The sequence below is a fragment of the Simochromis diagramma genome, unplaced genomic scaffold, assembly GCF_900408965.1.
Source record: "Simochromis diagramma unplaced genomic scaffold, fSimDia1.1 OVJJ01000050.1, whole genome shotgun sequence".
Lineage (NCBI taxonomy): Eukaryota > Metazoa > Chordata > Actinopteri > Cichliformes > Cichlidae > Simochromis > Simochromis diagramma.
In genome coordinates this window covers 118,604-130,924 of record NW_024387188.1, presented here as the reverse complement: position 1 = coordinate 130,924, position 12,321 = coordinate 118,604, and the positions used below count along the sequence as shown (strand labels likewise).

The 12,321-nt window shown below is 41.1% G+C and overlaps 2 protein-coding genes across 3 annotated transcripts; one reads left to right on the top strand and one right to left on the bottom strand.

Moving 5' to 3' along the window:
• Nucleotides 1-1,137: 1,137 nt before the first annotated feature.
• pcolcea (procollagen C-endopeptidase enhancer a) lies at nucleotides 1,138-6,788 on the top strand. Its single transcript, XM_040049871.1, has 9 exons — nucleotides 1,138-1,348; nucleotides 3,602-3,710; nucleotides 3,798-4,056; nucleotides 5,128-5,252; nucleotides 5,353-5,489; nucleotides 5,582-5,883; nucleotides 5,972-6,049; nucleotides 6,135-6,305; nucleotides 6,448-6,788. The coding sequence occupies exons 1-9, from the start codon at nucleotides 1,260-1,262 to the stop codon at nucleotides 6,576-6,578; spliced, it is 1,401 nt and encodes a 466-aa protein (XP_039905805.1). The 5' UTR covers nucleotides 1,138-1,259; the 3' UTR covers nucleotides 6,579-6,788.
• A 1,274-nt stretch (nucleotides 6,789-8,062) lies between these two features.
• Nucleotides 8,063-10,798, bottom strand: tmem88a (transmembrane protein 88 a). 2 transcript variants are annotated; one of them, XM_040049872.1, is made up of 3 exons: nucleotides 10,302-10,798; nucleotides 9,008-9,333; nucleotides 8,063-8,568 (listed from the first exon to the last, which is right to left on the bottom strand). In XM_040049872.1, the coding sequence occupies exons 2-3, from the start codon at nucleotides 9,314-9,316 to the stop codon at nucleotides 8,281-8,283; spliced, it is 597 nt and encodes a 198-aa protein (XP_039905806.1). In that variant the 5' UTR covers nucleotides 9,317-9,333; nucleotides 10,302-10,798; the 3' UTR covers nucleotides 8,063-8,280. The 2 variants fall into 2 exon arrangements, with proteins under 2 accessions (XP_039905806.1, XP_039905807.1); XM_040049873.1 differs by having other exon boundaries at nucleotides 10,306-10,798.
• Nucleotides 10,799-12,321: the final 1,523 nt, after the last annotated feature.

Sequence of the window (12,321 nt, the reverse complement as noted above, 5' to 3'; positions counted from 1 at the left end):
GGCAGCGGCTGCATGGTTGTGCAGACGTCGTACACTCCACCCCCACCGACCACCACCACCACCACCACCAGCAGACTCCTGCGCGCCTTTGCATTCCTTCCCCCGCTGACTCTTATCAGAGTCTTTGGGGTTAAACACAAACACAACACAGCACGACTGGGGAATGCTCATTTCTCTAACTGCAAAACAGACAAGCACCAAATCTGTCAAAAGTTTGGAAAGCATGTGGCACAAAACCTCTTTCAAGCAATCTGGAACGCCACAATGAGATCTGAACTATAAAATCTTACTAAACATAAAAAAAGAAAGAAAAGAAAAGAAAAAAAACTTCTTTGTGGAAATATCTTTGTGATTTTACAGACTGTCTGGACCTTTTCCCTCACAGTTTGATCAAGATGTCCACCTTTGTAGTCCATAAAAATTTATCATTTTACATCAGCGTACCCTCCACAGGCCTCAATAACGCAGGCGAAAGAGTTGGCTCATTACTGAATCTCAACAGAGAAAGGATACTCCCTCCTCTCAAGTGTTATTCTTGCCTTGGTGGCAAATAAACAGTCCTTGAGTCAATGGAGCCAAAGGAGCTCCTGGGGCTTAGGGAAATAAGAACATCAGGTTTATTATCATTCCTATTAGAGCTTATTTTGACTCCCACATGTATTTTTCATTCAACTAAGGCTATTTTTTTTAAAGAAAAACATTCTGTTTTGCAAATTAAAGGTCTCACATCATGCTGTGGAATGTAAAGATTTACGGGCCTTCCTGTGCACGTACAGCCCATACAGCCTCAGGCTTTGCCTCTACCTGTGCCCCCTCTGTAATCAGGAGTCAGACGCAAGCTGGAGTTCATTTTTCCTGAACTTTTAGGCATTTAAAGGTCCAGAAACATCCAGAAACAAAACTTTCCAGACTTCTGATACTGGAGCCCTTTGCTCCTCCTTCCTAGATGCTCACTGAGACTGAGACCAGACTTACTCTGGAAGAAACATCTGGCTCAAATTAAAGCCTTCTCCTCCGTCCCTCGCCACTCACGTCATCCCCCCCCCTCATGGTTATTTTTTGCAACTTTAGCCCTTTCATCCTTATTGTCCATCTCTTCGTCCATTCTTGCCCCCCTACTCATTCATTCTCTCCGCCCATTCCGAGCCTCCTCCTCCTCCTTCTCCCCCACTTCCTCCTCCTCTGTCTTTCACCTCTTGCCTCCTGTTACCATCTTCCTTTTCTGCAAATAGTCTGGTTTTCTTTTTGTACGCAGCATCATGAAGCCAATGAGCCATATCTGGGGTCTCTCCTTGGTCTTGTCTCTGAGTTTGGGATGGACAAAGGCCCAACAGACAAATTTCACCAGGTGAGGTTGCATTTTAAACCATTTGTGATCAAGAACCTGGAGAAGAAAGGTTCTTCTTGAAATTCACTCTGATCCTCATATGCAGATATGTGAGGTGAAGATACTTTTGTTTGTTTTAACAAATATCAACCGGGATAAAAAGGCTCCGCCGCCTTGAAATGATCTTTACTATGACATTTTAATTCAGTCCTGCTTCTGTACATTCTTTCCAGCTGACTGTTTAATTGGGCACAGAGCTGTCCTGTTGGTTTTGGGCTCATGATGTGTGGCGCACTGAGTTTGCAAAGGCTGAGGTGCCACAGATGTTAGTGCTTTCAGCTCTGCCTGTGGGGTTGAATCAGAGAAACTTGGCTCTGATTCTGTGCATTTAGGCTGTAATCAGCAGCTGTCTGACTTTGCTGGGGTTCTGCTGTCTGAGTCCTAGTCTGGGAAAACAACAACGTTATGTTTCAATCTAATTTTAGTTTTCTAATTTTGGTTGTCCACGTTGCTGTTTTTGCCTCCTTACAATTTGTTTACTTCCTCTAAAATGAGGCATGATTGAAAGATGTTTTATATTTCTTAAAAACGTGTACTCTCCAAAACTCTCTACACCACTAACTGTAAAATATCCCTTAACAGAAATGACTTCATAATAACTGACATTTTTTCAGTGGCTCCTAGTTTTACAAATGTATCCTTGCCAAAATAGGACATTTTTCTTCCTGGAAAGTACATTTTGACAAAGTGTCCAAAACCTGAGCGTCAGCTGTAAAATCCCCAGTACTTTTCACTGGCCTACAATTATTCAACTCTTTACTTCAAGCTACTGACTAGTCACTACATAGTTATGGACTACCAAAGCACTCAAGTTTAAAAAAATACAAATTAAAAATTAATATATGCAACCACTGTGATGGTATTGTCTCTAACCCCTATTAAATTGAGCTAGTCAGCCTCTGTTAGCTGCACACAATATCAAAGTCAGTCTGAGTCAAACAGTTATTTGATGTAAATACACACATTGCACAAATGCAAGAACATCTCTATTTAACAAGCATTACAAATCTTACCTCGTGGGTAAACTAGTTACAACAACTTAGATAGTTTCCAACACCAAAGATAACAGATAATGTTAACTAGCAAGAAGAAGGAAATACCCACCTCTTTCTTGTTCATGTAAAGTGTTGTTTTGTCCAAGGAACACATTGGGGATCAAAAGACACAAACATGATAACCAGTTTACATTAGTTATGCTAGCCCAAACTCAAACCATGGCTGGTTAGTTCAAACTCTGTTAAGTTTGAAAATCTTTTACTGTATAAATGGACTAAGAAAAAGGCAGTTGTGTGACTGGGTAGATGAGGCTTGTATAAGAAAGCCCTTTGAGTGCTCAAATTGAATAGAAAAGCAGACTATAGGTACAAGTCTATTTAAAACACACAAATAATGACAGGTAATTTGGGAGCAATTTATCTTACTAAAATGCTATTCAACATGTGGCTATAAGATCTGCGAATGAAACCACCAACCTTTAGATTAGTGGACCTTGGCGTCTCCTATTGGTAATGGAAGTCCAGCTGTGAAGCTTCAACATTAGCAAAAGGCTAATGACTTCAATCAATCAAAAGTTCAGATTCCTATGGGGACGATAATTGACAAAAGAAAATCGCTATGTAAACCCACACGTATAACCATTTAATCAGAAGTCTTTTTGCAATCACAAGATTTTCCTCTTGCTGGACTTTAAAAAGAATGCAAAGTACTTCTGCGCTGGCTTCTGTCTTAAGAGCAGAAAGCCACAGCCATGTTTTATATACAGTCTCTGGCTCTATTTCCTGAGGTACAGCCAAGCTAAGACTATAAATCGATTTATAGGCTTTATAAATGACTGATATAGAGTAAACAAGGGTCTGTCAAAAGAAGTCATCTTAACTTAATTATGATCCTGTTACAGAGCTCAAGTGCTGACTCCAACTTGATTGAAGTGTGATTATTGTTGTTTTTTTCATTCTTTCCCTGTTTTAGTGTCAACTAAGCAGCAGACTTTAATTAAGAAAAAACATTGCAAGAATACATGTAGCAACATCTGCACCCTGCGATTAAATCATCATATAATGAAAATTTCCATCTTCTTACACTAATTTCTTCCAGTAAACTCCCACAACAACAACCACAACAGCCAAGTGTTCATTTAGACAGACAACTAGAGGATGTTAGTCCCTTTAGGACTCTGCTTGAGATTCCCATTTCTCACTGACTCCTTTACCACAGGCCTGTGTTCTACTGCGGAGGAGACATGGTTGCTGAATCAGGCTTTGTTGGAAGTGAAGGGTTCCCAAGCTTCTACAAACCAAACAGCAAATGTGCCTGGCGCATCACCGTGAGTCACTCTCCCTTCCCCAAGCCTGAGTTCTCCAGCTTTTCCAAGCTTTCTGTGTCTGACTCATGTGATCTCGATGCTTTCCAGGTCCCAGAGGGAAACGTGATAACGCTCTCCTTTCGCATTTTTGACCTCGAGGCTGACTCACAATGCCGCTACGACTATCTGGATGTTTACAATGGACATTCCAACTTGGTGCAAAAACTGGGTCGCTTTTGTGGAACTTTCCGACCTGGAGCGCTCATTTCAACCACAAACATGATGATGCTGGAGATGGTGACTGATGACGAGACGCAGAGTCGAGGATTTCTGGCCTATTTCAGTGCAGTCAAACCCTACGTATCTGGTATGTGGTCACATGATGAAGCTGTTTTGTTTTTGTGTTTTTCATTATAATGCCATGTATGCATTCCCAAATAATCCCAGTGCCTGAATGTAGCATATATTTTTGGACTTCGTATCCATGACCACAATTTCTAATGAGGTAATTTTGCCTTAAATTAAAGTTAAGCTTAATTAAATAGTTAATCTCCTCTTCTTCTTGGCCTCTTGCCTCCTCAGCTTTAAGTGGTGGCAAACCTAAAACCAAAGTAATAATAATAACAATAATAATAAAACATTTGAAAGCACTGCAGAGGTTCTCAATACACATTAGTTTAACAACATTTATGACTCCTAAAATTTTTATAAATCCCAGATTAAGCCTGTTTTGGATTTAAACTATTAAAAATGACTATATTCTTTAAAACGATTGCCAAGTGCAGCTTTCATAGTTTAGGAATGAAGTGTTTACAGTGTTAAAGAAAACAGGAAGTTTCCCACCTCACCCAGCTTTCACAGTACTGTTGTAAGGGAGCAGAATAATAAGTAGTGAATTTCTTTGCATTAAAACCTTCAATAGCAAATTATTACTGGTAATTAAAGTAACCTCTGGCAAATGATCTGAAACATATCATTAAAAGTAACAGGAGGCAGAACCATCGACAGTCTGGATTCAGCAGATAGATGTTGAGTATCAAGCCTGAGATTAGTCTTCAGACTTTTCTTTTTTGTTTGGAAGAGCTTATAATTAAGCTTCAATAATATGCTTCAAATGTGACCCTGAGTCATGCTGCTCCAGCGACCTCCAGCAGTACCCTGGGGGCTCATCAGAAATTGTGTAATAATAGTAGAAGGGGGGCCGGCATAGAGGCCAAAGTATGATGCTACACCCCTGAGCTTGCACAATGTGTTTTAAAAAGTGTTCCAGCCAACAGGCTAGATTATTAATATCAGCTCAAAATGTTGAAATTTATATCTTTGTTATAAATGTGAAATGTCTTATTTGATATTAATGGTGCAGACAGCTTTAAGAAAAAGTCTTCTTATCAAGTCTCTTCATTTAGCACCCTAATGGAGTGTTTACGGCTTGTTTCAGACGAACAGTTCTGTGGGGGGAGGATGACAAAAGCCCAGGGAGAGATCAAGACACCCAACTGGCCCGACAAAAAATACGAACCAGGAACAAGCTGCTCCTGGCTGATCACTGTGGAGCCCAATATGGTCAGTGGCAAGCTGGCTCGCAGTGTGCAGCCACTGTATAGTCCAAAGTTCCTTACTTTGATTAATTGAATCTTTATACTTGTGTCTCTTTGGATACCAGGTGATCCACGTGAATTTTGATAAGTTTGCCGTGGAGGATGATGCTTATTGTCGCTTTGACTATGTGGCATTCTTTAATGGCGGAGAGAGGGATGACTCACGTCTGATTGGAAAATACTGTGGCGATCAGGTCCCAGAGTGAGTGACAGAAATTTCTGAAGCCTTTAAAGTCGTTTTAAAATAGCCATTTCTAATTTTACACCTCATCCTTTTTCCTGTCTCGTTCCTAGACCTATTGTTACCAGCGGAAATGTGCTACTGGTCCAGTTTGTGTCAGACCTCAGTGTGACGTCTGATGGGTTCCTCGCCCACTTTACCAGCATCGCACGTGGTTCTCAGATACCAACAGTCAACTCAGGACAGACTACAAGATACAGTCCTCCAGTACTTTCTGTCAAACCTGCACATCCTTCTACCCCGATAGAAACAACCACCAAATATGTGCCAGCTCCTGTCCCTAGGTCCACTCCGAGCCCCAAACCAGTCAAGCCCACTAGAGACCGTATTGCAAAGCCAAATGGAAAGAGGCCTGGTAGGTAAATGTACAAAATAAAAATAAAAAAGTTAACAACTAGTATCACTAAAAACATATTATTTCTTTTTCTCTATTTTCTTATTAGTGCCTCAAAATCCACTCTGTGCCAAAGCCTGTAAAAGAAGTGGAACAATCAAGACTAGTTTCTGTGCCAGTGAATTTGGTAAGTTTCCTGCTGTTGACATATATACACACACATGCATTATCAATCAGATGTTGCGTTCTGACTGACCCCACCTTTTTTCCAGTATTAACCGGGAAGGTGACCTCTGTGGCCCCGAGGCCCCGAGGTGCTATTCAGATTACTGTGTCCCTCATCAAGGCCTACAAAGCAGGCCGGCTAACCATAACACAAGTTGGAGAGACCATGTCAGTTAAGCTGATGTCACTGTGCAAGAAGTGCCCGCTGTTCCGCAAAGGTGGGTTGTTGCTTATTTTTTAATTCGTATTATCCAGGTGCTGGAGATCAGCAGTATCGTCTTTAACTCAACAAACATAACCTCATTTAATCTTAATGTTTGTGGGTTTTTTGGGTTTGGTTTTTTTTTTTCATTCTCACAGGTGTCAACTACATCATCATGGGTCAGGTGAATGAACAGGGACAAGGTACCCTGGAACCCGGTGCATTCACAGCTCTCTACAAAGCCCCACACCACAAATTGTTAATGAATATCAGCCGACAACCCTGTTAACCTCAAATACCCGTCCAGACCAGAACATGGAAACACAAATCCAGACATTTTAATGTGAAATGCAGCTCTTTCAAAGCACTATATTACAGGAATACATAACTTCAGTGTTGTACCGCAAAATAATTAAAAGGAAGGCAATTGTAATGTCTTATTCAAAACTCTGCCAAACCTTGTGTTTGTAATTTATAACTGAATAAAGGTTTTATATCTCTTTCATTTTATCTGACTGGCTACTTTGTGTGTGTGTGTATATCAACTGTGACACTTAATATTAGAATGATGTCTCTGACTCCACCTTGTGGATTTAAAAAGTAAGAGCAACCTGCACATTATGAATCGGATAATCATGGCTCTAGATGAAGAAAATGTATTGTCATTCATAAACACAGAGACCAGTTTACCTTCATTTTTTTTTTCAATATTTTTTTATTCGAAGATTCTGAAGCCAGGAATGACAAAGTCAATTTTCGAAAGATATATCAAGAAATTCCTCAAATTTATTAACAAAGGAAATGGAATTGCTCATTTTTTCTCTGCTTTTTTGTAGCTTGCAAAACCATCTGAACCACTGAATACTTCTAGGGCCAGGGTCTGGCAGACTGACCTTATATTTGAGACCCGTGGTTCCTATTAAAAATCTCAAGAGGTGATAAAGTCTAAAGTCTTTGGTCAAAGAGTCTAAATCAAGATGTCAAGTTTTTCAAAAAGGTTTCTATAAATTCCTGTTCTGACCTCATATAACTAGAGTGCAACCAAAAAATGTTCTGTACTTTTAGTACGGAATTATAATTGGAAACCTTGCTTTTTTAATTATTACTGAAGTTTATTAGTATAAATGTGTTTCACACGGCTATACCAGAGCATCACAAGTTGTAGAAATAACAGAAAGAAAAATAACAGAGTGCTCCTACCACCAGTGACACAGCAGGGATGTGGCTTTTTATGTCCAAGTGAGAAGTCCAGTGAAACAGACAATCACCTGTGAAAAAGCTGACATCCCCATATGCCCTCTTTGCTTTCCAGCAGCTTGTTATGTGGGTTGTTGATGGCAGTTTGTCCATTAGATGTACTACCCAGTCTTCTCCTCATTCTTCAATTTTATCTTCAGTTTCATCCCTAGCATCCTCTTCTGCCACACCAACACTCTGCATGTCCTCCTTCACCATGTTCAGCATTTGGCCCACATTTGTAATTTTCTTTGGGCTACCTTTGGCTTTGACTAATGAGGCTGAGATGCAGTCTAGCTGCCTCAACTAAGCCACGGGTCTACCTTATGACCCCAGACACTTGCCGTATCCTAAGTCAGTCTCAGGTCATACCCTTTGAGCCACATCTGGCCCATACTATATTTTATGTAGCTCGTGTCATGAGTTTTTCCTGCATCTGGCCAAAAGTATATGTCACTGAGTTAACTGAGCTATCAGGGCAGGGTTTTTTTCTGTGTAAAAAAAAAAAAAGAAGCTGAGTGACACTTTATTTTTTTAAAAAAAAACTTTACTGTATAAAAGAAAAGAAAAGAAATTAAATACATTGAAACTGTATTCAAAACGCAATTGTGACTCTTAAACAATGAATATGAATGATTAAATGTGATGGATTTTTACAATGGCTACAGAAAAAGGACATATAAAAGTAGATTTCATTATAAAGCAGGAAACTTGATAATATAATCATATACAATCCTCCTCTCCACTCCTCTCATCTACACCCAGATGCTACCCTTCCCCTGTCTCTCCATTGCATCCTGTTGACTGAAGCAGCTCCCCGGACCTTGCTTCTGATTGCGTTGGGTGGGCAGGTTCTTGTACACAGCCCGGCTGTAGGGAATGAAGCACAGGCCCAGCTGGAGGTGTCGGGCCAGACGGCAGTAAGCCGCCAGCGCCAAGACCAGCAGAGGGGTGAGCAGCAGAAAGCCCACCACCAGCAGGGCTATGCAGGCTGTGTCGTCCAGCAGGTCTGAACAGTATAGTGATGTTCCGTGTGGCTGCACCTGAAGGAGAAGGGATGAAGGGTCACAGAGGCCATTCTCACCAAACCATCATCAGCACTAACTCTAAGAAGTGTTTGTGTATTTAAGGTGCTCACACTAGTGATGTACAACACGGTCAGCATGCAGTGTGCTGTTTGTGAGTTCCCTAAGTCTCACAGTGACCTAGAGCAGCTTAGTAAATGAGCTCTGGGAGGCTCCAGAAACAGCTGAGAAAACAGCGTCAAATCTCCGGAAATAAAGGAATTCCTTTCTTTTCTTTGGCATTCCAACATAAGAGTTTGATTAAAAATCGACGTCAAGAGGTGCAACTCCAGTGGTTGGTTTGATAAACTGTGATTACCAGCAGAATCTAGTTTTAACCCCTTTCTTTCAATCTTTTAAAACAGCATTTTCTTTCATTAAATCCAAGATAATTATATAAATATATATATATATTTACTGTGGAGTGGCAGAGAAAGCCGAATACGATCATGGTCAGCGCAGGGGTGAGGATGATGCCGAACAAGATGCTGGCCAGACTGAAATTGATCAGAGCGATGATCATATTCTGTGCAGTGACCAGCACGGAGCACGCCCAGCAGTCCAGAGAGCCCCTCAACTCCACAGGGGGGTCAGCGGCTTCGCTCCCCCTGTGAGAGTAAGGAGGCGGCACCACGACCCCTGACCCCAATCTGGAGGAGAACCGTGCTTCGGAGCGGGCTTGCTCAGACATCGTCTTCTCCAGCGTCCCGGTCCGTGAGAGGCTCATCTTCTTTGTGGTCTGTTCTGCATAAAAAAACCCACACACGAGTCATTCATGCAGCTAGACAATCCACAAAACAACCTGGATCAGCATGACTTTGTTTTAATCCCGGCGTTATCGATCTCATCTTGGGTCTCTACTTGTCTTTGATTGTCTGTTAAAAACCTTCCCTCTCCCTGCATGCTCTGATTCTGATTCAGTCTGACCGCTACAAAGATGGAAAGTTACAGAATATTAAACCATATTATGCAATAGGTCCCTGAAATATTGTGGCGAAAGATATGGAAAGTCACCATGAGATAACCGCACAGTTGTAAGTGCAAGGAAATTAACTTCCCTGACTCCACCTCCGACCCCCTCCCAAAACAATGAGCCAGGAGCATCTGGAAAAGTTTGAAAAAATTCCACTACTCACCGAAGTGTCAGAACAATGTCACAATTTTATTCATGAAATGCTGGGTGTGAGCTTTTAATTCCTACATTTCAATTCATTCAAGTGTTTCCACGCGATAAAGAGGAGCACTAACACTACTTCCCTCTGATCTGTGCTGCACTGACAGCTGCTGGTATTCACCAGTGTGAAATCTTTCACTTTGGCATTTCAACCTCACCCTCCAATCGACTGTCCAGTTAGGTGTTAAGATCATTAAAAACGTCTAAAACTAGATTATTGTGCATTATATGGAAGTCAAAGAGTACAACTTGAGTAACAACTATCACATAGATTAAAAGGGCTCTTTGAGTATTAAAAAAACATATCAACGGCTTACACAGCATTTTAACAGTTCCTTCGATCTGGGATGGCCTTTTGGAGACACTGGAGAAAATAGGCTGTTTGCTTCCAGATCAAAGTGAACCCTACTGAATGGCACTGATTTAGTGTGTACACATTCAAATAAAATGAGCTGTTTTGTTCCAGCATGTTTTTATTTTTGAAAAAAAGAAAAAAGAAAGGAAAGCAAAAGTAAAGGATGGATCCTGTCATACTTACTTGCGTTATAAACCTGATGACCTTCCCCGGTGCAGCTCAGTAGTGGCAGCAGCAGATGAAGAGAATTTCAAGAATTTCCTCCTGATGTGCGTCTTCTCCGACTAAAAATCCAGATTTCGAACGTATATCCAAGTAAAGGTGGAGTTTCTACCTCTCGGCTAAGTCTTCTTCTGTGCTCAGGGCTAATTATACAAGCTAATAATAATAATAATAAGAAGAAGAATCAGGAATCTGTCAGCAGTTTGGACTTTAGAGATGTCACAGAGGCGGGCAGAAAAAAGCTCTACAGGCTGGTGGCAAATTGTGCTTTCCTACTGGCTTCAGCGCTTCCTTCCCTGACATGCTTTTCCTTCCCTTTTTAAGATTTTCACTCTGACTCCAGTTTTGAGATCTGAGCCAGTGAGCCTGTATCCTGTGTTGCCTCGAATGCACAGAAAGAAGGCTGGGCTGTGTTAAAGGCTGATGTTAGGTTTGTTGGGCAGAGGTGCAGTGGAGGGGTTTATATACGATAACCCCTGAGAGGAAGGGGGAGGGAGGAAGAGTGTTTATTTGGATGGATTAGAGGAGTTATATGCAGCCCAGTCTGCAACACTTTACACCTTCACTGAGCTTTTTCTTCACTGTCAAGTCCCGATAAGGTCCTGTTCAAAATCCAAAACAACTCATTTTGTATCGCTTTTCAAGCCAAAAGAGAAAAAATAAATAAATTTGAACCTATTCTGGGAGAAGTCAAACTGAGAGTCTGACAGAAGACTTGCTATATTTACATTTTCACTGAGAGCTCAATTCAACCACTTGGCAATATAGCCTGAAGTAAGATGTTTAAGGCACAGACAGACTTACATAAGGTTTCTTCCCAGTGCGGGAGTGACAGGGGTTTGGCCTTTGACCCTGTGATGAAAAACAGATCTGCTCTTTCAGAAAACATAAGGAAATGAGGAAGCGGGGGAACACTTGCTAATTTAGAGGTGGGGAAAGAGGCTATCATGGGACTGATAAGAAACCAGAGGGGCTCAGATCAAAGGGTGAAATTAGTATTTTGATATGAAGTCTAATTTTATTATCTTTTTTAAAAAAAGCTCACCGTAGACATCTTTGTTTATTTCTTTTTTTAACAAGGGGCAGATCTATAAATTCCCCAAAGAGAATGAGACTGATCAAAGAACTCTTGGCGTTTAATCTGTGGGTTTAAAATAGAAAGAGGGGATGAGGAACAGAGAAGGTGACGGGGGTCAACCAGTGTTTTTGCCATTAGCAGTGCCACAGTGTGTGTTGTTTGCATGTGCATGTGAGTGTATGAGAGGGCTGGTAGAGGAAGACCAGTCTTCCTGTCCTTGGATCCGGGATATCCGCTGCTGTGTCCACGCTCGACACTGTGATGTGCACAGGTCTGGCAATCTCATACCCGTGAGACAGAAAGAATGACACTCTCATTGCGTGTGGCGCCTGTTTTCAAACAGTTTCATGTAAGTCTACATCTGTTATATTATTTTGGTTCATTATCATTGTATAAGCAATATGTAGCGTTACTTCTTTTGGTCACTTTAGGCACTGACTTCATTGTTTTACTGTATGACTTAGTTGACTTATTGCTACATTTGAATTACTTTCCTGCTGAACTCGAGAGCAGCTGCAGCTTGTAGCTTTGACAAGATGGTATCAGGAAAGTGTTGGAGGGAAAAATAAACGAGCTGTGTGCTCGCCTCCCTCAGCATCAACTCTGAGGGAAGCACAGTGTCCAGTGGAGCCACTCAGTGGCCATAAGCAGACTGACAGAAGTGCAGCTGGCACATTTAAATGCTGGATCAGATCCTTCAGGACCACAAGACCTCATTGTTGCACAGATATGCCTTCAAAAGTGAAACAATTTTGTGAACTTGGAAAACTAAAATGAAAATAAAAAATATTATCCTTTGTTTCAGTATTTGTTAGTTTGGCTTGATAGCTAACACTTTTTAATTAATACTGAGTTTGACAGGAATGATAGTGGAATTTACTAATTAATGGATAATGGATGGTG

Coding starts and splice junctions, on each gene's coding strand:
- pcolcea (XM_040049871.1), top strand. CDS start 1,260: ATGAAGCCAATGAGCCATATCTGGGGTCTCTCCTTGGTCTTGTCTCTG. Junction 5,490..5,581: donor TGTGGCGATCAGGTCCCAGA/GTGAGTGACAGA, acceptor TCTCGTTCCTAG/ACCTATTGTTACCAGCGGAA. Junction 6,050..6,134: donor TTTCTGTGCCAGTGAATTTG/GTAAGTTTCCTG, acceptor CCTTTTTTCCAG/TATTAACCGGGAAGGTGACC.
- tmem88a (XM_040049872.1), bottom strand. CDS start 9,316: ATGAGCCTCTCACGGACCGGGACGCTGGAGAAGACGATGTCTGAGCAA. Junction 8,569..9,007: donor GCTTTCTCTGCCACTCCACA/GTAAATATATAT, acceptor CTTCTCCTTCAG/GTGCAGCCACACGGAACATC.